This window comes from Dermacentor variabilis, chromosome 9 (genome assembly GCF_050947875.1).
Source record: "Dermacentor variabilis isolate Ectoservices chromosome 9, ASM5094787v1, whole genome shotgun sequence".
Taxonomy (NCBI): Eukaryota; Metazoa; Arthropoda; class Arachnida; order Ixodida; family Ixodidae; genus Dermacentor; species Dermacentor variabilis.
In genome coordinates, this window is record NC_134576.1 from 135,713,700 (window position 1) to 135,736,453 (window position 22,754).

The 22,754-nt window shown below is 48.4% G+C and overlaps 1 protein-coding gene across 1 annotated transcript in view; it reads right to left on the reverse strand.

The window, feature by feature from the left end:
- LOC142557608 (ATP-binding cassette sub-family C member 2-like) overlaps positions 1-22,754 on the reverse strand; it is a 63,843-nt gene that overhangs the window by 36,653 nt on the left and 4,436 nt on the right. Inside the window, exons 4-10 of the mRNA XM_075669571.1 lie at positions 11,049-11,189; positions 9,634-9,768; positions 7,924-7,985; positions 6,023-6,139; positions 4,528-4,659; positions 3,787-3,949; positions 284-541 (exon numbers count right to left, since the gene is read on the reverse strand). Coding sequence (XP_075525686.1) covers positions 284-541; positions 3,787-3,949; positions 4,528-4,659; positions 6,023-6,139; positions 7,924-7,985; positions 9,634-9,768; positions 11,049-11,189 — 1,008 coding nt within the window. The remainder of the gene's footprint in view (positions 1-283; positions 542-3,786; positions 3,950-4,527; positions 4,660-6,022; positions 6,140-7,923; positions 7,986-9,633; positions 9,769-11,048; positions 11,190-22,754) is intronic.

Sequence of the window (22,754 nt, forward strand, 5' to 3'; positions counted from 1 at the left end):
CTAGTTACAGAACTAACTAACGAACGAACTGTACAAATGAATGAATGAATGAATGAATGAATGAATGAATGAATGAATGAATGAATGAATGAATGAATCGCATTTTGCCCTCACACGTGCATACAAAGTGTGATCACGTGATCGGAACAACGCAATTTGACCCGAAATAAGCCTTGCAGAATTCATTCAGTTTAAAGGGCTGCAACAACCCTCTGTTGTCGTTGGGCTAGAGGGCAGTTGAAGACGTGCGCGTAACGGGGGCAGTATTAGAAGCGGTACTCACCCACAAGCGCTTCTGCACGAATTGGACAGCAAAAGGCAAGCTTAGAACTACGAGCGTCCAGGATGCGGCACACACCGAAGGCCAGAGACCGGCACGCGTCGCAAGCATCCAGAAAAGGAAAGGAAACAGCAAGACGCCGAATAAGGGCACCGGAAGGCTTAAGACGAACCCGCCAAGCAGGGCGCAGTCGACGGCCAGCAGCGAACTGATGTAACCAGTCGGGTAACGTGACTTTGTACCGGTCGACATGGTGGTCACCTGTAACGAGAACGAGAACATAGGAGACACCATATGGGACCGGTGAAAGCTCGCTATGAAATATTAATGGGGCCCTGAACCACCTCAGTGGCTTGGAGAAATAACATAGTCCGCGGGTAGCATACCCTGCTGTGAACATCTCAGCCAAATTTTGCTGTCGTACGCGGTGCGTGGAGCTCGCAAGCGGATCGCAAAGTCTCAAGCACTCTCTTTTCAACAGAAGGCCCTCTCCTCACTCTCTTCTGGACGTTTTATTTCGTCGTTCCTTTAGACGGCTGCTATTGGCCGATAGCTGACATCAAGCTGCGGTCGGCTACATGGCGTAGATACCGTGGCCGCCGCGGGGTGCCGCCACGAGTCCACTGGCTAAGCGCACTGCGGCTCGCTGAGGTCAACCGCGTTTGGCTTATGTTTAGCGTGTCGTAGGCACCGAAGGTGGAAGTAGTGGCGACTACGTTGACATCCAAAATGAAATTGTAACTGCGCGCCATGGTGACATCTAGAAGGCAGAGCGCTGTGGGTACGCCCCGCTGCGCGGTAGCCTTCTCAGTGGAAGGCATTGAAGAAGGAACGGGAGCACAGCGGAGGCCGTGTTTGATTGCTGATAACTCCGCTTTTGCTTAAAGCACGAAAGTAGTTTTTGCGGCGAAGTACTATTTCTTAAATAGCCTATTTTCAGTTATAATGCTCTTCTCCACTTTGATAAAAAGTGGTTCAGGGCCCCTTTACAAAACAGGCAGGAACGCAACCTCCATCGGAGCTCGAAATTCTTAAAGCAATGCTTTCTTGCAGAGTTTGAGGCGCTTTTACAGCGAACCTGTTAGCCTCTAGCTTTTCGGGATTTTCGTTGGCGTGTTCGTCCAGAAACAGCAACTGGAAAAATGGTGTGTGTTTGAGTTACTGCGTAAGATAATTATGCTTTCTCGTATACTAGAGTTACAATTCGATGCTACCATATCTAGGTTGTGCGTAAGTTGAACATTACGAATCTTGCAACACATTTTACTCTGCGAAGTTCAATTTCTTCAATAACGCACTTGCGCCAGACGGAAGGCCTGCAATAATTATAATGGACCTCGAACGGCAGCTGAAGAAGGGCATTGTTTTTCAGTTTCCGAGTAACAGAATTAGGTAGTAGTCGTGGTGGAATTGGGCCTTCATTGTGACTCATTGTTCGTATCGTCTTTATTTGAAATACAATTTTCTAAACAGAATTATGCATTCTCTCGTATATTCTTATTACAGTCCGAAGCTATCATATCTGCAGCTTGTGTGTAAATCGCACGTTACGCATTTTCTGATGTTATATACATTTACAAATTAATTTAGTTCAATAAGGCACTAGCGCTTGGCGGACGGCCTAGCAAAATGAGAATGTTTGCGCCACTTCCGCACACGTGGGCGCACATGACGTAAGTCGCTTGCGGTGGTGGTGCTTGTGTAACGTCGTCTAACGTCCGCACCATCTTCGCTGTACAGCCGCCTTCACGGGGTGGAATGGAGGCGGATTTTAAAGCGAAGCTGCTAGCCTGTTGTTGCGCGGGATTTCTCGTGGCGTGCTCACCCACAATACGGCCGCTGGAAAAGTAGTTTGAGTTTCCGCGAGATAGAATTATGTTTTCTCGTATATTCAAAAAAAAAATCCGATACTATCACGTCTGCGGGTTGCGTTTAAGTCGTACTCTACGAATTTTCTGAGAGATATTACTATGAGAAATTCTATTAATTCACTAACGCACTAGCGGCTAAGTGGAGGGCCTTATCCACAATGTTGCACGCTATAGCTATAAAACGGAGCGAGGTAGGAGCCAGAGGAGGCATGGTCGAGCCGGACATGCAGCCTCTCGGCAGAGTGATGTCAGGATGGAATAAAAACATGTCAGAACGTATTCTCTTGTAAAGAAATAAGAAGCCTGGCAGTGAATTAAAAGGACTGGCAAGCAATTTTAATGGTGCCAATTTCTTTACTGCAGTTGACATCTTGCCGGTCAGAGTGTCGAGTCATGCAGCGGTAACGCGGAAGACGCCGCGGGGCCTTTTTTATCAGAATTTTTCGATCTACAGTGAGGATGTAGTCGTTCGCTGGAAGCGTGCTTGAAACAGCGACAGGTGAGAGCGATAGCCATTATACGCCGGCATTGGTGGAAGGCAGAGGACAAGAGCGGTTGCAGTTGCGAGAAAGTATTAGTTTGTTTATCAAGCCAATGATTCTGCGACTGATGCTTTCCGAAGTGTTAGAATTATTACTAAAATCACAGCTACATGCTTTCGTGGTTTTCTGTCCAACAGCTTTGGTCATTAACAAGTCATGAGTGTTTTTTAGTCAAGCCAAGTTAAGTTTTCTAAATTGAAACGACACCTTTACACTAATACGCAGTTCAGCGTGTTTCCGCATCCATGCGTACGGTTATGATTTCCGAAGCATATCGCCTCTCCAAAACCTGAGCGAACTGGAACAAAGGATTTTCAGCTCGAACGCGTGCTCAGGATCAAGCGCACGTACAACAGCAATCAATTGCGCCGCCATGCATTGAGGTATGCGAGCGCCGCTCTTTAGCGTGGACTTTTTTTTACTTCATAATACGCAAACAATAAAGCGCAAAAACCTAATAATGTACGAACTGCAATTTTAAACAGCAAGTATGCGGTCCTTAATAACAACCTACTTAAGTATAGTAATCTCATATACTAAATCTGAAGTACCAAGGCACCCCTAGTTCGCGCCCCTTACTGGTTTTTGAGACTTTTATTTCCAATTTAAAATTATAATTACTACCTAAATAGCCAACAGCGTTCTCTATTCTATCCCTATAAATCATGGTCGTTTCATTCCCATCAGCGCCTCACAATACATTTAGGCTAGTTGTCAGTCCCTTCGGTAGCGTGCATCCGCACGCTACCGAAGAAGTTGCAGCAGTCAGAAGTTGCAGCAGCCAGGTGACCGAAACGCCGCCAAATCTCGGTGGCGGTCCCAGGGCGAAGGTGAGAGCGCCTCCAGACGCTCCAGAGCAACTGACCAATGCATCGTTGGAACAAGTGAGAGAGGTTCACGTAGAAATGATTAACAGTCGAAATGATTACCAGCCGTAGAACAAGGCATGTCGCTGCAGCCAGCGTTTCGACAAGACAACGTGTCTTTGTCAGACTCTGGCGAAGGCAAATTCCCCCTGTCGAAACTCTCACTTCAGCGACATTCCTTGTTCTACCACCGTTAGCCATTACTAGTAGTCACAAGATCTGCGTACCTTCTTGAAGATCAGTCCTTGAAGCATGGAACGGGCTCTGCAGCCATACGTCTGATGTACGTCGATTTGGTAGCAGGAGATCAGCAATTCGCACGAAGTTGCTGCCGCAAACATGAGCACTGCCGACGTCGTACCGACTTCATCGCGGCTGTTTATCAGCAACCTGCGTATTTATGCGAATAGCATCCCGCAGTGAGCTTCTCTTATGCTAGACAGAGAAGCGCAGCTGCATTAATTTTATACACGGTGGAACGCTTTCGCGCTGAATTTTACTCTTCGCCATAAACAGGAACTGTGGGTCCGCTTTTTGAAACTGGGATAAGCGATATCTTGAAAGTTTTATTACAAACCTATTGGGCACGTGTCCACGGGCTCAGCTACAGCTGACGTCTAAACGCACGCAAGCGTTAGTGCATACGTCGAGACACGGCACCTGACGCCTGCGGCGGCAAGCCGTGTGCTGACGTAACGGCGACATCCAATCCCGAGGAAATTAGCAAAGAAAGGTTCTCTTTCAAAGGCACACACCGAGCGCTCGTCGACTTACCCCCCTGCGCGTCCATGTCTTTCATTTTGCGCTCTGTCACGGCATCATTGCAACAAACAAATCCTATTCCTAATGAATGAATAAATGAATGAATGAATGAATGAATGAATGAATGAATGAATGAATGAATGAATGAATGAATGAACCAATCAATCAATCAGGCCGAGCGCCAACGCACGGCACGGATGACTCACTCGAGCGCTGGTATCCTGGAGTATATGCAACCGTAGTACGCAGCTGTGATGAGGACGACTCGTAGCGCGTCCATCCACAGCACCTTGGCCAGCACAGTCACAAACGTTGACCGTTGTCCAGGAAGAATTCGCCTACGTAGGTACAAAGAGCACGTCGGAGCTTTTGCACTTTACAGACAAGCGTGACGCAGGAGCATGTTGTACGCGCGCACGTGACGTTTGTATTATAGGGTGTTTCAGATTTTGCACTCGTAAGCGGCTTTGCGCACTCAAAGCGCCATCCCCTGCTTGCGCTCTTTCGAATTCCATTTGCTTCCTCTCGTATACCTTTTTGCATTATTTTGTAAACCTAGCGGTTTGCCCCTCCAAGGTTTGCGGGCGCAAAATCTATAACTTCCAATTTTCCTGAGCAATAGTGAACGTACACCTGCGAAAGTGGTACAATAGCAACGGACCTCTGCGAACTATGTTGAACTGCATGACTGCGCCACCAAGCGCATCCTCGCTTGAGCTTGTCTGGTATCGAGGCACATGCAATGCGATGTGTGTCCTATGTTACTTTACTCGCCGGCAGGACTGCTCGCTGTGTTGACGGGTCTGGCTATTGTTTATCGAATTCTGTGTGAGCCACCGGTGTCTGCCACATTGAGCTCAGTAAGCTTACGCTATAGTGGGATCTCGTGATCGCTCCAGAGTCTAATAAACCTACATAAAGGTGAGGGGAATGCGAACCACCAGCGGCATGACAGGCTAACACCAATAAAAAAGAAAATGTGGGTTAAAACCCCCCATCACGTAAATTTGGTGTAAGAGCCAACTGAAAAATGAAGTAATAGTAAATAGAGAGGAAATATGGTGAAATTGATGAAGGCTCGTTTGAGAGTACTGCAATCGCGGTGTGCAAGCGGGCATGTCACGTGCTCTTTTTCATATTTGGCTGGCTTTCTTTAGGGCGCAGAAAAAAATATATTACGTACCAAGCAGAAAGAAGCGGTTAATGTTTCCTAGAACGCTCCACAGCTTTCTCATTGGCAGATTTGCCCCAAAGTTAACATTTGCAAGCTTGGTTAATGAACATTGACTATTTATGCAGTTAAGCAGAATGTTCTTGGCTTGTAGCGCGAAGTGAACATGGACACAGAAAGGAGCATGCGGGCGTTGTTTCCGTACCAACTCGCCCAACTGTCTATCTTTAAGCAGAATGTAAAAGAAAGAAATAGCATGACCTTGCTTCATAGAGCAGCCCAGAACATGCATTTCGTTGCTAGCTCCTAGAGTGTTCCGGCTTATATTTAAACCATTGCTTTCGTCCCCTATGAAACTGCGGCTTGAAATATAAACGAAATGTCATCATCGTCGATTACATAACGTGTCAATACAAGCTGTCTTCATATCTTCTCAGTGCAATATAAGCTCGCTTCTAGAAGCGTACTAGTAAAATCACGCGCGGCCACTGTAAGGGCCGACGAGGGAAAGCGGGCAGTGGAAGGCTTACTTTGCTGCGAGTCTGGCGGTGAGTATACGGACGAGGTCCTTGCAGTGCAGTCCCCTTCGTAGAAGAGGCAGGCGCGCCGATGCGGACGCTCCGGTCGAGCGTGCGTCCTTGAACAGCCTGCGTTTCGATGAGAATGTGGCGTCAGTAACGAGACGATGAAATACACCCCGCCCAAGTAATGCGCTTTTATGTGGGCGTTGCAACGCATCTTGAGCACGGTAAGAAAACATTCACGATCAGTAGACAATGCTGTCATGAACATGCGAGCGAAGAAAACCGCTGCACACAGAAGGTAGCCCGTAATTTCGCATAAAAGGTCGCCCGCCTTCTCCAGCGGATTTAGAGGCGCGCTCTATTTCGCCGCCGTTTCAGACTTCATAGATCGCGCCCAACCCATAGATGCCAACCATTGGGAAATGTCTTATGACCATTGTTTACGATATTGCGCTCGCATGCAGACAAAACTTTCAGTGCTTTTGGCCAACTGGACAATGACGGTTGTTAATAACGCGTCTCGTCCCCCGTCCTGTCACCGCTTCTTAGTCCTCTCGAATACCTTTGCAAAGGTTACCGTAAGAGTACTTAAGGAAGAAGACAAAGAAAAATAACAGCAATAAGCATGGCAGTGTCATTGGTGTCTCTTCAGCTGAGAGGAAATGAGGAAATGTTGCTAGCTCCCATTTTCGTAACGCAAAAAATAATCAAAATGTTATGCAAAAAACAAGCATTTACACGTAGCCCGTACGTATGGGCAATGCGTAAATGTAATTCTTTATATCTTCGAGAAGGACCCTATGTCTATTTTTTAAAGTTCTATGTGAAATTTACGGTGCGTCAGACGGCTCGTTTAGTAAGTAAGTGAGTGAGTAAGTAAGTAAGTAAGTAAGTAAGTAAGTAAGTAAGTAAGTAAGTAAGTAAGTAAGTAAGTAACTTTGTTCTTGTTAAGGCGCCTGAACTAGATGGCGCCACCATATCAAGGGAGGCTCGCGGTCGCGTTGATTGTGCGTTTAGTCTGAATCGCACCTCGTCGTCTGCGCCTGCATGCGCGCCAACAACGTCTGATATTTGCTGCGTTATCATTTTTAAAATATGAAATCATGTATATGAAGTAAAGCACATAAACTATTCTTATTAAAAGCAGTTGAAAGAAAGGTTTAGCATGTCCGGTATTAAGGTAAACGCAGGCGGACGGGGCATTGGGGTGGAGCCGTAAACGGGAGCGGTCTGCATGGTGCAGCCACCTGGTGGCGCAGTGCTCAAACAGACAAAAACAGCTAATATTGTTGTAACCAAGTCTATTCTACTTTGCTGCGGGTGTAAATTTTTAGCAGCAACACGATTTCACCAGTGCCTGCGTTTACCCGAATACCGGACCCGCTATACCTCTCTAACATATAAAAACGACGCCTGTGGACACTTGGCGAAATATTTATAAGATTATCTACCCGCTAGCTACTCGTAAGTTCTCGTACACCACGAGAGTCACGTGGGTAACGTGACCGCTTAGGGGCAACGATGTTTTCGGCCACTCCAAAGACGCAAGTAGACGTAGAGGTCTACGCATCCGCAGTACCTTCGCCCCTAGTACTTGCGTACGCAAGCTGCTTGCGTCCCCTAAACTAAGCCTCTCTTATGAATTGGAGGCATGGAGAGCTTGGGTCGCAAACCGCACGTGCGTCTGGTTAACCTCCGTGCCTTTCCTGTCTTCTATTTCTCTCTCTCTCTCTCTCTCTCTACTGGCTCTTGAGTTGGTTACATTCACTCTATGTATAAAGATATACAACCCAAAAAGATGGCGCCATTACTTGACGTAATGTGGCATGACATATGTACAGTGCACCGATTTTGCCATGGAGCCCTTCATAGAACACTCTCGTGTATAATAAACTACTCGCACTTACAGACACAGTACCGTACAGGCTTGGCGACCAAGTAGTGACATTGTATCCTCATCTAACGATTCCTGAAAGAAACGTGAGGGAAGATTATTTAGTATGATCATAGACGACTTAATCGCGCTTATATATCGGAGGAAAAAAGTACAATATAAGAATCAATAATATATTAGCGTGACACATATGGTTATCTTCGAAAACGAAAACAGAAGGTGAACTCTGAAGTAAAATTTGTGGCATTGTGTTACGCCCAAGCGCGTTAAACACGCAAATGTATTTTAATGAACTTTTGCACGTCATAGTCTTGGTGTGAACGACCTCGCGTTCCATAACAGGCAGCAACCAATCGTAGGCTGACACCACGGGGCCGTAACTTTGTATGTAGGGTGTCCCAACTAACTTTAGCCAAGCTTTTCAACGAAGAAAAAAAGATTAGAAAAGAACACGGGGCAAGATGTGGTTTTAAGACTTACGGTGTTGGGTAGTAAGAGCACCAACTACCGAACACCTTAGGTCTTATAATTGTATCTAGCACGTTGTTGTTTAAATATCTTTTTTTCGTGTTGAATAGCTTGGCTAACATTGTCTGGGACGCACGGCATATTAAAGGCATAACATTATTGCACGTTTCATTTTTTTTCAACCACTGGAGCATAACTAACACTACAAAAGAAATGCTAACGGGTATTTTCTCTAGCTCAAAAACAAAAAAGAAATAGTTTTGCCCCAAGGGAAAAGTACTGAAGGTGATTGCATGGTTCATAAGAGCAGATATATTTAGGCCAGTTGGTGCAGCTACATGGTGGGACTAAACAGCGCCATTTTTACGCGGACCGTAGGCAAAAACGACGTACACAAGCGCTGAGCGCTTCTGTGTGCCTTCTTTGCATGTCTGCGTTCTGCCTACAAATTGCACAGTTCATTCCCATCATAAGCAAGCTTCAATGCTGCGCTGAAGCTCATCAGAATGCATTCTAAGAACACCGGAGGTGACGTGATGGCATGATGCAGCACGTGAGGCAATTGCGAATGCGCACCAGAAATATCGCCACGGCAGCTACCAGGCGTCTCAGGATGCTGGTGTGTTGAGAGGCACCGTTAGCGGCTTGGCAAGCGTCGCATTTTCGTGGTGCTCGAGATTATACCAAAGGAAAACCGTCAGCACTTGTTAAGTCCGTTCCGCTCAGATCACTGTACGCACCAGTGGAGTTAGTACATGCCAGTACGCACTATAGGGACCACTCTACACACCAGTGGGTGCAGTACGTACACCAGTTGCAGAAGAGCCAATCTTGATCCGATTCCAGTGAGCGGAGAGTGACGGTATGTGTCCACTTGGCCTGGTCGTTTCAGCAGTCAAACACACTGCCCGTCTCTCCACGTATCTAGATACATTCAAGCTACCCAGTGAGAGCCGCGCTTTGCACCGTCGATACCGAGACAGCACGGCGGCGCCAACGGCGGGAACGCGTCTCGACCGTCACGATACTTACTATCGCAATAGAATAAACGATGGCATTTCGCTTTGTTCTACATTATCGGTAATTTAAATCAAGGCAAACCTCTGAAATCGCATGGTATACTTCAACGTGCGGTACACATGGACAAACAGCCTTCCATGCAGAAAGTAGTGATGTTCGATGTTCGAACAGTGCACGTACAAATTTGAAATGTTTTCCTGTCGCGGAAACTGTGTTCTTCATAATACTCACTCACCAGATAACATTTGGGCTTTTTGATGACCAAATCTTGAATCTCAGATAGCAGGAAGTTTCCAATGACGGTAGCCAGCACGGTGAAGCTCACAATATATGACTTCTTCTCGAGCTGGTTTGCCGACAGCATTATGTCCTTAAGAAAAAGAAAGCCATAGTTACAGTTCGCCAATGAAATACCCCTTACTTACGGCAAGTGCAATGGTGTGTACAAAAGTAACGCGCTATCATCTCCTAAAATGAAACGAAACAAAAGAGAGAGAGAACACGCCGGTTGTCATGATTGGCAGTTCGTCCTAGGCAGAGTTGTGTTTACTTACGGTGTGTGTTATGTACCGATCTCCTACTGAACACAATTTGCCTCGTTTTTTAACTGTCAAGCATGGCTTCAACTATTGCACAATGAGATAGAAGTGTTCCAGAGGATAACTTACTTTCGCGAATATTAGATAAATGGTACGGAAGTTGCGCGCTTTCTTGCATACTTTTGTACCCAACGGTGAGTCAGAATATGCAGGCATATTGTGCTGGTGCAACGTGCGTTTTTTTATCGAAGTGAATTTGGGAACTACGAGGATACAGACAGCTTTGCTTCCTAGGGAGGTGTCCTTTCGGCCATATCAAGTAAACATATATAGAGTGTCTGTAAAAAATCCTTATTAGCGCTCTTACCATGGGTCTATTGTTGCGGGTGGATTTGTGTAACGGGCTAGTTCACTGTAAGTCTGTAGACATTTGCCAACAAAAGTTTCTAAGCCACAGAAGGCCGAAAGTCCACATTCTGTCTGCATACTATGAAATACTTTACACAGAAAAACATTTATGAACTCTCTATAGACTGCGGCAATAAATTTTTTCGAGGGATGAGTTTGCTAGCGACGAGGGTGCCGCAACCATACGATCACTCGGTGCACTCTGCAATCCATTTCTCAAGATGAGGAAATCTGAATCCCGTCTAACTACATCCGAAAGACCTGTATTGTACCGAGAAAGTGCTGTGTCCGATTCAATAAAACGGAGGTAGCTCTGTAGAATTAACGAAGAACTTCCACCTAGCTCGTTTTATCGCAAATAACCGAGGGCTACTTATACGTAAATATTTCGCGGGGACTAGCTTGCCGCCCTGCCGCAACAAATGCCGAACACTTTTTCTTTACTTACTTACCTTGCTGACCTTACTTGCTCCCATTTTCCGTCAATGCCCTAGGATATTAGGTATAGGAGTGGGTACCATGTTGATAAACACAACAGCAGCCACAATAGTAACAACACAGTTTGATAACCATAACGGGAATGATGCAACATTTATGTAGTGATTGACAAAGCAGGTTCGTATCAGCGCATCTAAAAACAAATCGTATCTCTACTGGAGACAATATTTCACTTCCAACTTAGCAATTACACACCGCGCCGTACCTGCAGTTGCGTTGTTGTCGCGCACAGGCAGAAAGCGTCAAGCACGCAGGCCGTCGACAACAGTCCCAACATGGCGGCCGCAAATGCCGACGGAGGAAGGCACCGTCGCCATCGGCGCCACAGCAGCAGCGCCAGGAGGGCCTGCGCAGTGTACCAGAGGGGCGCAGATGCAGGGACAAGCACCACTTGCACCTCTGGACACGCGGTGTGCTTGCTGTCATTTGCGCACAAAAAATAGACACTGCAGTCGATTGCCTCTACGTCGAATGACACTGCAATGGAAAATTATTTACACCCTTAAATTGGGTCTAAATTGTCCTTTAACTCTCGCCCTTGTGCTGTCTTTTTGGTGCGAGGGTGCGATTTATATAGAGTCCGATTTACATGTTTGCCCACTTGCGCGTAAATTGTTCTACAGTGTGCGAAGGACGCCACTACAACAAAATTACCCGTCCAACGAATAATTATATGTGTCCGACGGAATCCATATATCTTAATATATATTGTTAACTCCTCTATAGCGATGACCATGCAACAAATTTGCCTGTACAGCGAAGGAATTTAGGCGTCCCTGACGGCCAATTGGTTGCTTTACAACGAATGTACACATAGCGGTACCCCTACGGACATCCGAAGCCGCCACGTAGCTGCAGTCAGCTCTACAGGACTAGCGAAGTGCTTCATAAGCGTGCGCCCATAACATGGTGAGTGTTTTAGTTCTGCTGCACAGCTCCAGTATTCGCTCAACCCAACGGGTACGCCGGCTTGTTGCAACACAGCAGTGTGGATGTTACAGTTAGCGAACACGTCGAGTTTGACGAAGATTCCTCATCTTTTAATTTCATAACCACTCCAGCTTTCCTTTAAACGCTCAACGGCGATTTACGTGTGGAGTCTAAGACGTGTCCTTACAGCAAAGCGACGACAGTACAGTAGCGCAAACAATCAAAAGGACATTTATTGCAAGTTTCATACACTAATGCTAGCTAGCCGAATAGAACCTGCCGACGTGCGCGGACGAATCGAGGACGTCCGACTCACCGCGACAGGATAGTGACGCAATATGTTCGCCCCCTCATGCTGGACTCCAACGCCTAATCGTTCTCATGTGTGGTCACGTCAACAGTGGCGCGTTCGAACCATGGAGTTCGTCCATTTCTGTGCGCCAACTCAGAAGCTTCGCGAGACGTTTTCGTAGACCGTGTAGACAAGCGTGCGACAAGTCCACGCACTCGCCGACCCGAAGCCAAAGAGGAAGAAGCTAGTATTCTCTTTTGCAAAGAAAGCAGCGCTTTAAGAATGATAATAGCAATAATATTTATTTCCCATCACTCGTACATGATGACGGAAGCAGGCAGTAAAAGCCGTCGAGCAAGCTGGCAGCTTGATAAACATTTAGAAGTGCCTTGAAAGTTTGGGCTGCACCGCCTTGCTATGACATTTTCTTGAAGAAATAAACAGTGTCGTCATTGTTACGTTTTACAAATTTTTAGGAATCGCCTGTGGCAGATATGTGTTTTCTTCTTGAGCTGGATTATCCGAAGAGGCGGACATTGCTAGCATCATAAATCGAAACACGTATGGAACTATATAACAATTACGTAATTAACTTCTTAATAATTACTTTACGGCACATATTCCAATTTACGAATCGGGAAGACAAGCACGTACCCGGGGGGGGGGCGAATTTAAGCGGCATACCCTCCCCCCCCCCTATCCGCCCAAGGCACCACTCGTCCCACACATTCCTAAAGCGTCGACGAATCAATCTACCCGGCGGTCAACATTTTGCTGCCTTTTACAGCGAAAGCTGTGTATAACTTCCGTAGTATTTTTCGGCCTCCGTTGACAGAAAAAAATTATCGTGTGTGCCGATCCTGGCGATAGTGCAAAAAGGGTCCAAGATCAATGGCACATACCCCTGTGGATTCGGGAACCTATAACGCACGCTTCGGAATTTTCGGGATCGGGCTACGTAACGGGAGTTCTTAATGCCGGCTTCACCTCCACCGCGGGTGGACCCGGTATTGCAATACATTCGGGATCGGCCTACGTATGGGGAGTTCTTAATGCCTGCATCACCTCCGCCGTGGGTGGGCCCGGTATTGCAATATCTTCGGGATCGGCCCACGTATGGGGAGTTCTTAACGCCTGCTTCACCTCCGCCGGGGGTCAGCCAGGTGTTGCACTATCTTCAGGCCGACCGGCAGCGGAGGTCAAACACTTCGTTTTCGTTTGAGAGCTTTGACTGTCGTCAGCAATCGCTGCAATTCCATCTTCACAGAGTGGAATGGTTCTCAATTTTTTCACTCCTTTTAGATGGCCGTAGTTATCGACTTCTCCTGGGGTGTGGAGGCCAGTTTTTTCATCGACTCTGTGCCCTCGCGATTAACTAAAGATGAATGAATTTGCCACCATCTATTGCAGTAGGCAGGGCGTAGTTTATAGTTTTAATTATTATATTTTATTTTATTTATAACGCCCATCACAATTTTTGTGTCACCATGTATTGAATAATCCCGCGCATCTCTGTTGCTTCGTTAGTTCAACCTTTGTTTAGACTGATCCAGGGGCCAGGAAAGGGATTCGGTTCATAGTCGGCTGGTCTGTATGCTCGTGGAACAAGTTGTGCCCGGTGTTTGAATCCCACCGATGGCAACGGTTGTTGTGGTCGCACCGATGGTACGACCTGTTGGGAACTCGGCGCTGACGCCCGTGGTTGCACCTGGGTCGCAAGCCCCAAGGGTAGCGTTGGCCTGGCGGCCTGGGGTACAACTGGAAGCATCCGAAGGTCCCGGCAAAGCATGAGTCGACTGGTAACAACCAAACAACTTGTTTATTTTAACATCGCAAAGAGTTGGCGGTCAGGTTGACCGAAGTAGAGAGACGGGAGAGCACTTTACTCAACAGAAGAAATCGGAGCCCTCCTTTTGGCGTCCGGGGGCAGCTGTTTTTATACTCTCGCAGTTGAGGGCAAGAAGGAACCCCTCAATAGACGAGTACGTGATTGTACAATGGGATAAGGTGACGCATACTGTCGTAGCGCCGCCGGTCGGGCACAAAGACTGGGAGGAGAAGGTGACTCCTACTGTCGTATCGCCTCCGGTCGGGCACAATGGCTGGGAGGAGAAGGTAACTCCTACTGTCGTATCGCCTCCGGTCGGGCACAATGGCTGGGAGGAGAAGGTAACTCCTACTGTCGTATCGCCTCCGGTCGGGCACAATGGCATATACACTCACACACGCACATGAAGACACGTGGCATCGGAACATGCCTGGACGCGCTTGGCGGGGAGCGTAGCGGCGACGCCGAACGGGCCAAAATGTCTGCCGCTTTGTTGCAGTCGCGCTGGCTAAACCGCGCGTCGTAGGCGAAACGTAACAGACCGCCCCGCCGGGGGAAGGAGATCCCGATGGACAGGGGACTGCATCCGCTGTCCGGAGGGATGTCGCTCGATGATGCTCATAAACGAAGTCGGGCGTCCCTCGACGTTTCTTGAGCGCAGCGCACAGAGAAGGCCTCGTTCTCTCGTTCAGGTTCGCACGGGACACTGCAAAGTGACTTCGGGAGAGTTCACATTTTTGTTCTCGTTCCCGGCAAGCGTTAGAACTACGCTGAAACTCAACCGCTCAGTCAGCAAGCACGGCACAACCCTCACTAAGCCCTGCCAGGCTCTTTCCCCTTTTTTTTTCCCTTGCCTAGTTCCTTACAGTAGTCTAGCATCACTCAGAACGCGTCCACAAATTGGAAAATTGCACTAGAAAGCATATCATCACTTTGAAACACTAAACAAAAGCAATATGTTAAAAAAATCCTGCCTCAGGAAGAAAAACATCAGTAACAAACAATTTTGAGGCTGATTCCTACGTTAGGGGCTTCGACTTAAGCCATCGGCGTTACCGTTGAGACTCCCCTTTTTGTAACGCACCTCAAAGGAATATTGTTGCAAAGCGAGGCTCCAGCGCAGGAGGCGGCCATTTTTGGGAGAGATGGTCTGCAGCCATTGGAGAGGGCAGTGATCCGTCTCAATGATAAACCTCGAGCCGGCTAGATAGCATGACAAATTCTGAACGGCCCACACGAGACATGCACACTCTTTCTCGGTGGCGCTATACGCCTGCTCACGACTGGTCAGCTTACGACTAGCATACAGGACGGGGTGTTCTACTTCTCCACTTTCCCGTTGGCACAGTACAACGCCCATGCCTCGCTCACTAGCATCGCACTGAACAACGAACCCTTTTGTATAGTCTGGCGATCGTAGCACAGGCTGGCTTGTTAGGGCACTCTTTAGGGCGCTAAAAGCTCTTTCCTTTGTCTCGTCCCAGACGACTGTTTGGGGCTCTGTCTTTCTTAGAGCATCCGTCAGGGGAGCCGCGATATCAGAGTACCTGGGGATGTACCTCTGATAGTAGCCGGCGACACCTAAGAACGACCGAATATCGGTCTTCGTGCGCGGTTGCGGGAAGTCTCGCACAGCGGCCACCTTTATTTCAGAGGGGCGGCGACGACCCTGACCAATCACGTGACCGAGGTAGACAACCTCGGCCTGTGCTAACTGGCACTTAGGAGCCTTGACTGTCAAGCCCGCTTCGCGCAGGCGGGTTAGCACTGCCCGCAAGTGTGCCATATGCTCAGACCAGGATGCGGAGAATATCGCTACGTCGTCTAGATACGGTAAAGCGAATTCTTGCTGTCCCCGCAACACTTTATCCATGAGGCTTGAAAAACAGTATGGCGCGTTCCTCAAACCAAAACTCAACACTTTAGGACGGAATGTTCCCATTGGTGAAATGAACGCCGCATACCTACAAGCCTCTTCTGTAAGTGGAACCTGCCAATAACCCCTGACAATCCCTAGGGTGGAAATAAACTGAGCGCTACTAACTCTCTCAAGGCGCTCCTCGATGTTAGGGATCGGATAAATTTGATCCTTAGTGATGGAATTAAGCCTGCGGTAGTCGACGCAAGGACGAGGTTCCTTGCCCGGTACCTCAACTAAAATCAAAGGGGAGGTATAATCACTCTCACCTGCCTCAATAACACCGAGCTGTAGCATTTTCTTTACCTCAGCCTCCATAATATCGTTCTGGCGGGGTGACACCCGGTACGCCTTGCATCGTACTGGCTCTGGGGAGGTAAGTTCTATGTCATGAGAAAGGACAGAAGTCCTACCAGGCCTCTCAGAGAACAGACCTTGAAACTCTTGTAAGAGCTGGTGTAGTTCGGTTTTCTGCTCACGCGACAGCGATGCTCCACCGACTACGTTACTAATGACTTGACCGGTGTCTTCCCTGTTCGTCACTGAGCCTAGTCCCGGAAGCTCGACCGGAAGCTCTTCAGGAACGTTTACCATCATGCACACCACTGCTTCCCTTTGTCTATAAGGTTTGAGCAGATTACAGTGGTAAACTTGCTGTGCTTTCCGCTTTCCTGGCAGACTCACCACATAGTTAACGTCCGACAGTTTCTGAACAATTCGTGCTGGGCCCTCCCACTGCACGTCTAGTTTGTTGTTTAGCGATGTGCGCAATATCATGACCTCATCGCCCACCTCAAAACGACGGGCCCTGGCTGTCCGATAATAATAAACCTTGGCCCTCTGCTGGGCCTTTGCCATTGCTTCACCTGACAACTCCTGTGCCCTTCTTAAGCGTTCGAGGAGCTTAAGCACGTACTCCACCGCGACTGGGTCGTCGCCCCTGCCTTCCCACGATTCTCGAAGCATGCGAAGCGGAGACCGAAGCGAGCGACCGTACACCAGCTCAGCTGGCGAAAACCCCGTAGCTGCATGCGGCGCGGTCATTAATGCAAACATCACCCCAGGCAGACACAGCTCCCAGTCAGTTCGATGTTCAAAACACAATGCTCTCAACACGCGCTTCATGACGGAGTGGAGCTTCTCAACGGAATTCGACTGTGGGTGGTACACTGAGCTGTGTAGCAGCTTTACCCCACACCTTTCGAGAAAAGTTGTCGTCAAAGCGCTAGTAAACACTGTGCCCTGATCTGATTGGATTTCCGCAGGGAAACCAACTCGCGCAAATATGGACAGTAGTGCATTGACTATCTCAACTGAGCTGAGTTCTTTAAGCGGCACTGCTTCAGGGAACTTTGTCGCTGGGCAGATCACAGTCAAAATGTGTCTGTACCCCGTGGCTGTTACCGGCAGAGGTCCCACTGTATCAATAACGAGCCGTCTAAAAGGCTCCGTAATGATAGGTACCAATTTCAACGGCGCCCTTGATTTGTCCCCTGGTTTGCCCACCCGCTGACAAGTGTCACATGTCCTCACGAAATGGTCTGCGTCCCGAAAACACCCTGGCCAATAGTACTCTTGCAAGAGACGGTCCTTAGTTTTCTTAACTCCTAGGTGTCCGGACCACGAACCCCCATGCGACAAGCGCAACAGATCCTGACGATAGCATTGAGGAACGATCAGCTGATCGAACTCCACTCCTCTGCGGTCTAGATACTTCCGGTACAGGACTCCACCTCTTTCCACAAAACGCGCATTTTTCCTGGCGATACCTTCCTTGACATTGCAGCGTATGTTTTCTAGGCTACCATCCTTCTTTTGCTCGGCTATCAAAGCCGACCGGCTGACTTTTAGCAACCTATCAAGTCCGTCTGACGTAGGCGCGATGAGCAAATCAGTAGATAGCTCTTCTAACTTTCCCGAATCGGGATTTTCCTCTCCAGTATCTGGCGCCTTCAACGCTACAGACTCAATTTTATTCAGTTCGGGCGTGCTCTGAATATCAGCTTGCTGCGCCTCTGACCCTTTTTCGTTGTTTGATAACGTCGGCCCCGCAACTACCGCCTTTGCAGCGAGCTCCCGAACCTTCGATCTGGTTAAGGCCTGAACGCTAGCCTCACCAAACAAAAGCCCCTTCTCGCGCAGGAGGTGATCGGACCTGTTCGAAAATAGGTACGGGTACTGAGGGGGCAGCATAGATGACACTGCCGCCTCCGTCTCAAGCGCTCCGAAAGGTCCTTCAATAAGCACTTTTGCTACCGGCAGACACACGCTATGAGCTTCCACGGCTTGCTTGATCCATGCGCACTCGCCCGTGAACATATGGGGTTCTACGTAAGAGGGGTGAACTACATCCATCGTAGCTGCGGAATCGCGAAGCACTCGGCACTCTTTCCCGTTCACGAGGAGGTCTCGCATGTAAGGCTCGAGAAGCTTCATGTTCTCGTCAGTGCTGCATAATGAAAAAAACACAACTTTTGGTGTTGTTTCCGGACACTGCGCCGAAAAGTGACCCGGCTTCTGGCACGTATAACAAACGCGCGCTTGCCTCATCTCGAACCGCTTTCTGCGTTCGGCTTCGGCTGCCGCCGTCTCTTTACGTTTGGTCGGACTGCTTTCACTCGCATCCTCACTACGCGTGTTCCCCTTTGCTCGCATGGGTGTGAACTTCGGCCTCTCAAACTTCGAGCCAAATTCACCCTTTTGACCGTCCTTAGCTCCGCGAGCCCGACGCGTCACAAACTCCTCGGCTAGCTCAGCGGCTTTAGCCACCGTACAAACGTCTGGCCTATCCAAGACCCAGTACCGCACGTTCTCAGGTAACCGACTATAAAACTGTTCTAGCCCAAAACACTGCAGAACTTTATCGTGGTCACCAAACGCTTTCTCTTCTTTGAGCCACTCCTGCATGTTTGACATAAGCCTGTACGCAAACTCTGTGTGTGACTCACTTTTGCCTTTCTCATTTTCCCGAAACTTCCGACGGAACGCCTCCGCTGACAGCCGGTACTTTTTTAGAAGACTCGATTTCACTTTGTCGAAATCCTCTGCCTCCTCTCTATCCAAGCGAGCGACTACGTCGGCCGCCTCGCCGGGTAACAAAGTGAGCAAGCGCTGTGGCCACGTTTCCCGAGAGAACCCCTGCTTCTCGCACGTTCGCTCAAAGTTAACCAGGAACAAACCAATGTCCTCTCCAAGCTTAAACGGCCGCATCAGGTCAGTCATTTTGAACAATACGCGTTCTCCTGCACCGTGTGCCTGACTTCCATTACGAGCGCGTTCCATCTCTACCTCAAGACGCTTCATTTCCAAAGCGTGTTGACGGTCGCGCTCTTGTTGCTCTCGCTCTTTCTGTTCTTTAAGTTCGCGCTCCTGTCTTTTTGCAGTCTCCCTCTCTTCAATGGTCTCAAGGCATTCCGACAGCTCGTCATCCTCAGCCTCTAACTCAAGAATAGCCTTTAGCAGTTCAGGTTTTCTGAGTTTGTCTGAGACATCCAGACCCAACTCTCTTGCAAGCTCCAGCAATTTCGGTTTGCGCAACGACTTCAAATCCATGGCTGCTCTGAATGCTGCTTTCTCTACTGCTTACTATTGTCTTGCCGCAATCTAACCCGGCAGCAACGACAACCACAATTACCAGCTCTGTTTCTAACACTAACAAAAGCCTGGCAAAGCTCAGAAGAAGAAAGTCCCGCACTCACCAAACCTCGCAGCCAATAATTCAGCGCAGTCGTTCCGCTGCAGGCAACCAGTCATCACACAGGGCTCGTTGCACTGCTCCCGGATGGTCGTTGAGCTGCTCAGCATACAGTCAACTGCATCTCTTCGCTGCTGGCCTCCGTTGTCGCGATCTCACCGCTGGCAGACAGTTGTTTGAATCCCACCGATGGCAACGGTTGTTGTGGTCGCACCGATGGTACGACCTGTTGGGAACTCGGCGCTGACGCCCGTGGTTGCACCTGGGTCGCAAGCCCCAAGGGTAGCGTTGGCCTGGCGGCCTGGGGTACAACTGGAAGCATCCGAAGGTCCCGGCAAAGCATGAGTCGACTGGTAACAACAAAACAACTTGTTTATTTTAACATCGCAAAGAGTTGGCGGTCAGGTTGACCGAAGTAGAGAGACGGGAGAGCACTTTACTCAACAGAAGAAATCGGAGCCCTCCTTTTGGCGTCCGGGGGCAGCTGTTTTTATACTCTCGCAGTTGAGGGCAAGAAGGAACCCCTCAATAGACGAGCACGTGATTGTACAATGGGATAAGGTGACGCATACTGTCGTAGCGCCGCCGGTCGGGCACAAAGACTGGGAGGAGAAGGTGACTCCTACTGTCGTATCGCCTCCGGTCGGGCACAATGGCTGGGAGGAGAAGGTAACTCCTACTGTCGTATCGCCTCCGGTCGGGCACAATGGCACATACACTCACACACGCACATGAAGACACATGGCATCGGAACATGCCTGGACGCGCTTGGCGGGGAGCGTAGCGGCGACGCCGAACGGGCCAAAATGTCTGCCGCTTTGTTGCAGTCGCGCCGGCTAAACCGCGCGTCGTAGGCGAAACGTAACACCGGAGAAAACGCCAGCTGCGTTTAACTTTTCCTCTTGCTTCCTCATTTCCTCCAGTGACGGCTCGCCGCAACGCTGGCAGATCCTCGGAACCATCTATCCGTGATGTGGGTTAGATAAGATGGAAAATAAAATATTGCGAAACAGCGTCTATCATCAGACCCTGCAATAACCGTTCAGCCCATAAACAGTGACTGTCACCCGTTACCTCGTCTAATTTTCCCCTTATTGTGCAGCACTTTTCGTGCTAAAATTGACAACAGGAAACAAGAGTCACAAGGAGATGAGAAATTAAGCGATCTACTAAGGGACAAAGCCAAGGCAACAGCCAAACAGGGAGGAAAAGCGAAAATTGTTAGTGAAAATATTTATGGATCAACATCCTTTTATTTAAAAGGAAGGAGAGAAAACGCCGCTGCAAGTGGAAAATAATTCCGTGTGGTATGAACGACGCTTCTACAGTTATCAGTCGAGCCGCGTAACATAACCACTTCTATGCTGTGCTAATGTGGGTGTTTTTCTAACCTTCCGCGGTTGGCGCTGTACGTCTAAAACCACAGCGTCCTGCGCTCTACACGGTTGTACGGAACTGGTGACGACGCATCGTTACACAACATCGCAAATAACAACTCGAGTCGGCTTTGCTACTTGGTAGAGCAGTAAACGAGGGATCCAAAAGAACTGTGATTGTTCCGCAAATATACATTTCTCTATAATTCTTCCAGAGCTAATTAAAAAAAAACGCTACTAGAAATCTTTATTTTGCACTTTCGCTTGTTAACTTGTTCTTGGCAAGGTTTTTCCTGAGCGTGTTTCATGCGCGAGTCCATTTGATGTGGTTTTTTGTTTGCCATGTAAAGAAGAGGTGTATCTCACAGGCGTACCTGTGAGGCACATGTTATTTCTATTCTGTTTTGCGGCTTTAAGCGTCTTTATGGCAAGTGGTAGACATTATTCACATTTATTAGTAAAGTACCCTCCCCTTCATTTGCATAGAAAAATTACCTTGGGTGGCGCGCCCCCCGAAAAAAAATCCTGCGTACGTGCCTGTGGGAGGACGTGTCCACTTGAAATGAATTTCCAGAAGGACCACAGTTTGGAGATATTTCCCAATGTTTGGCACAAAATACATGGGCGTTCCAGTTTCTTTTGTTTTTCGAGGCATGCAAGAGTGTTTTGTTACGCATTTTTATGGCGAAACAACACTGCATTTTTACGGTGAATTCGAGGGGCGCATATCTCCAGATTGGTGTCATTCTGGAAATTCATTTAAAGTGAATACGCCTTGCAAATTCACCCGACCGAAATTCAGAAATTGCAATATGTGCCATAAAGATATTAATTAGGAAGGTAATCAGTGATTTTTAATCAGTTGATTATGTGTTTACTTTTCGTTCGCAAGTATTATCCTCCTCTCTGAATAATCCAGCTCAAGGACTATATTTTTTTAAGAATTCCTTAAAATTTAGAAATGATCACCCGATATGTTCGAGCCTTACTAATAAAACACTGTGGTGACTCCGCACTTGTACTGTGCCCTTCCTGTTGTGCTGTCTCGTTCTATCCATCTTTTTTCTTTTTCGCGAGCACTGCACAAATCACAATGTGAGCGCCAAAGCAGCCGCGCCGCGATTTCAGCTTAAAACTCTAACAGTGTACGCTGATTCCAATTGTCAGTGAATGCCTTCGTACGTAGGCTTGATTTCAGAGCGAACTGCAAATGTTTGCCGTTCAACAGGCGGCGGAAACAGGTGTTCACTCACGCCACAGTTGGTGAAACGCCAGTTCATCGTAGACGGCACATTTCAGGAGTCAGTTAGCTGGGCAAGCACCCACATGCAATATTATAGGGTCTTTTAGTTTGGCGTTCTTACGCTCCGCTCTGCAGCTGAGCGGAGCGGACGCGCGAATGCGCATGCGCCGTCCGTGGCTCGCAAACATGGCCCGCTTACAAGCTGCCTAAGCAGAGCGCATAGCGTCGCTGCTGTCTTTCGCTAGTGAGGAAGGATGGGTGGATGGATGTTATGAGCATCCTCTTTGGTACGGAGCGGTGGGTTGCGCCACCAAGCGAGGGTTGTCCATGGGCACGCCCTCTCTCGCGCGTGCGTCGAGGCACACAGGCCTGTCTCGCTCTTTCTAAGATGGCTGCCTCCAGTGAGATGTGCTCTACCGTGCCGTCCAATTCAACCACGCCTTTATGTTCGTCTGCTCAACACAAGGCAAGAACGCGATATCGCATAGACGAAGATAAGTGAGACTTCAGTGCGGAAAGAGTGGCCCTGGCTGAATAAATTCATGGCAGAGCCTAACCCGCCGCGTTGGCTTAGTGGTTATGGCGTCCGGCTGCTCATTACAGATCAAGCTTGACATTTACGCGAGTTGG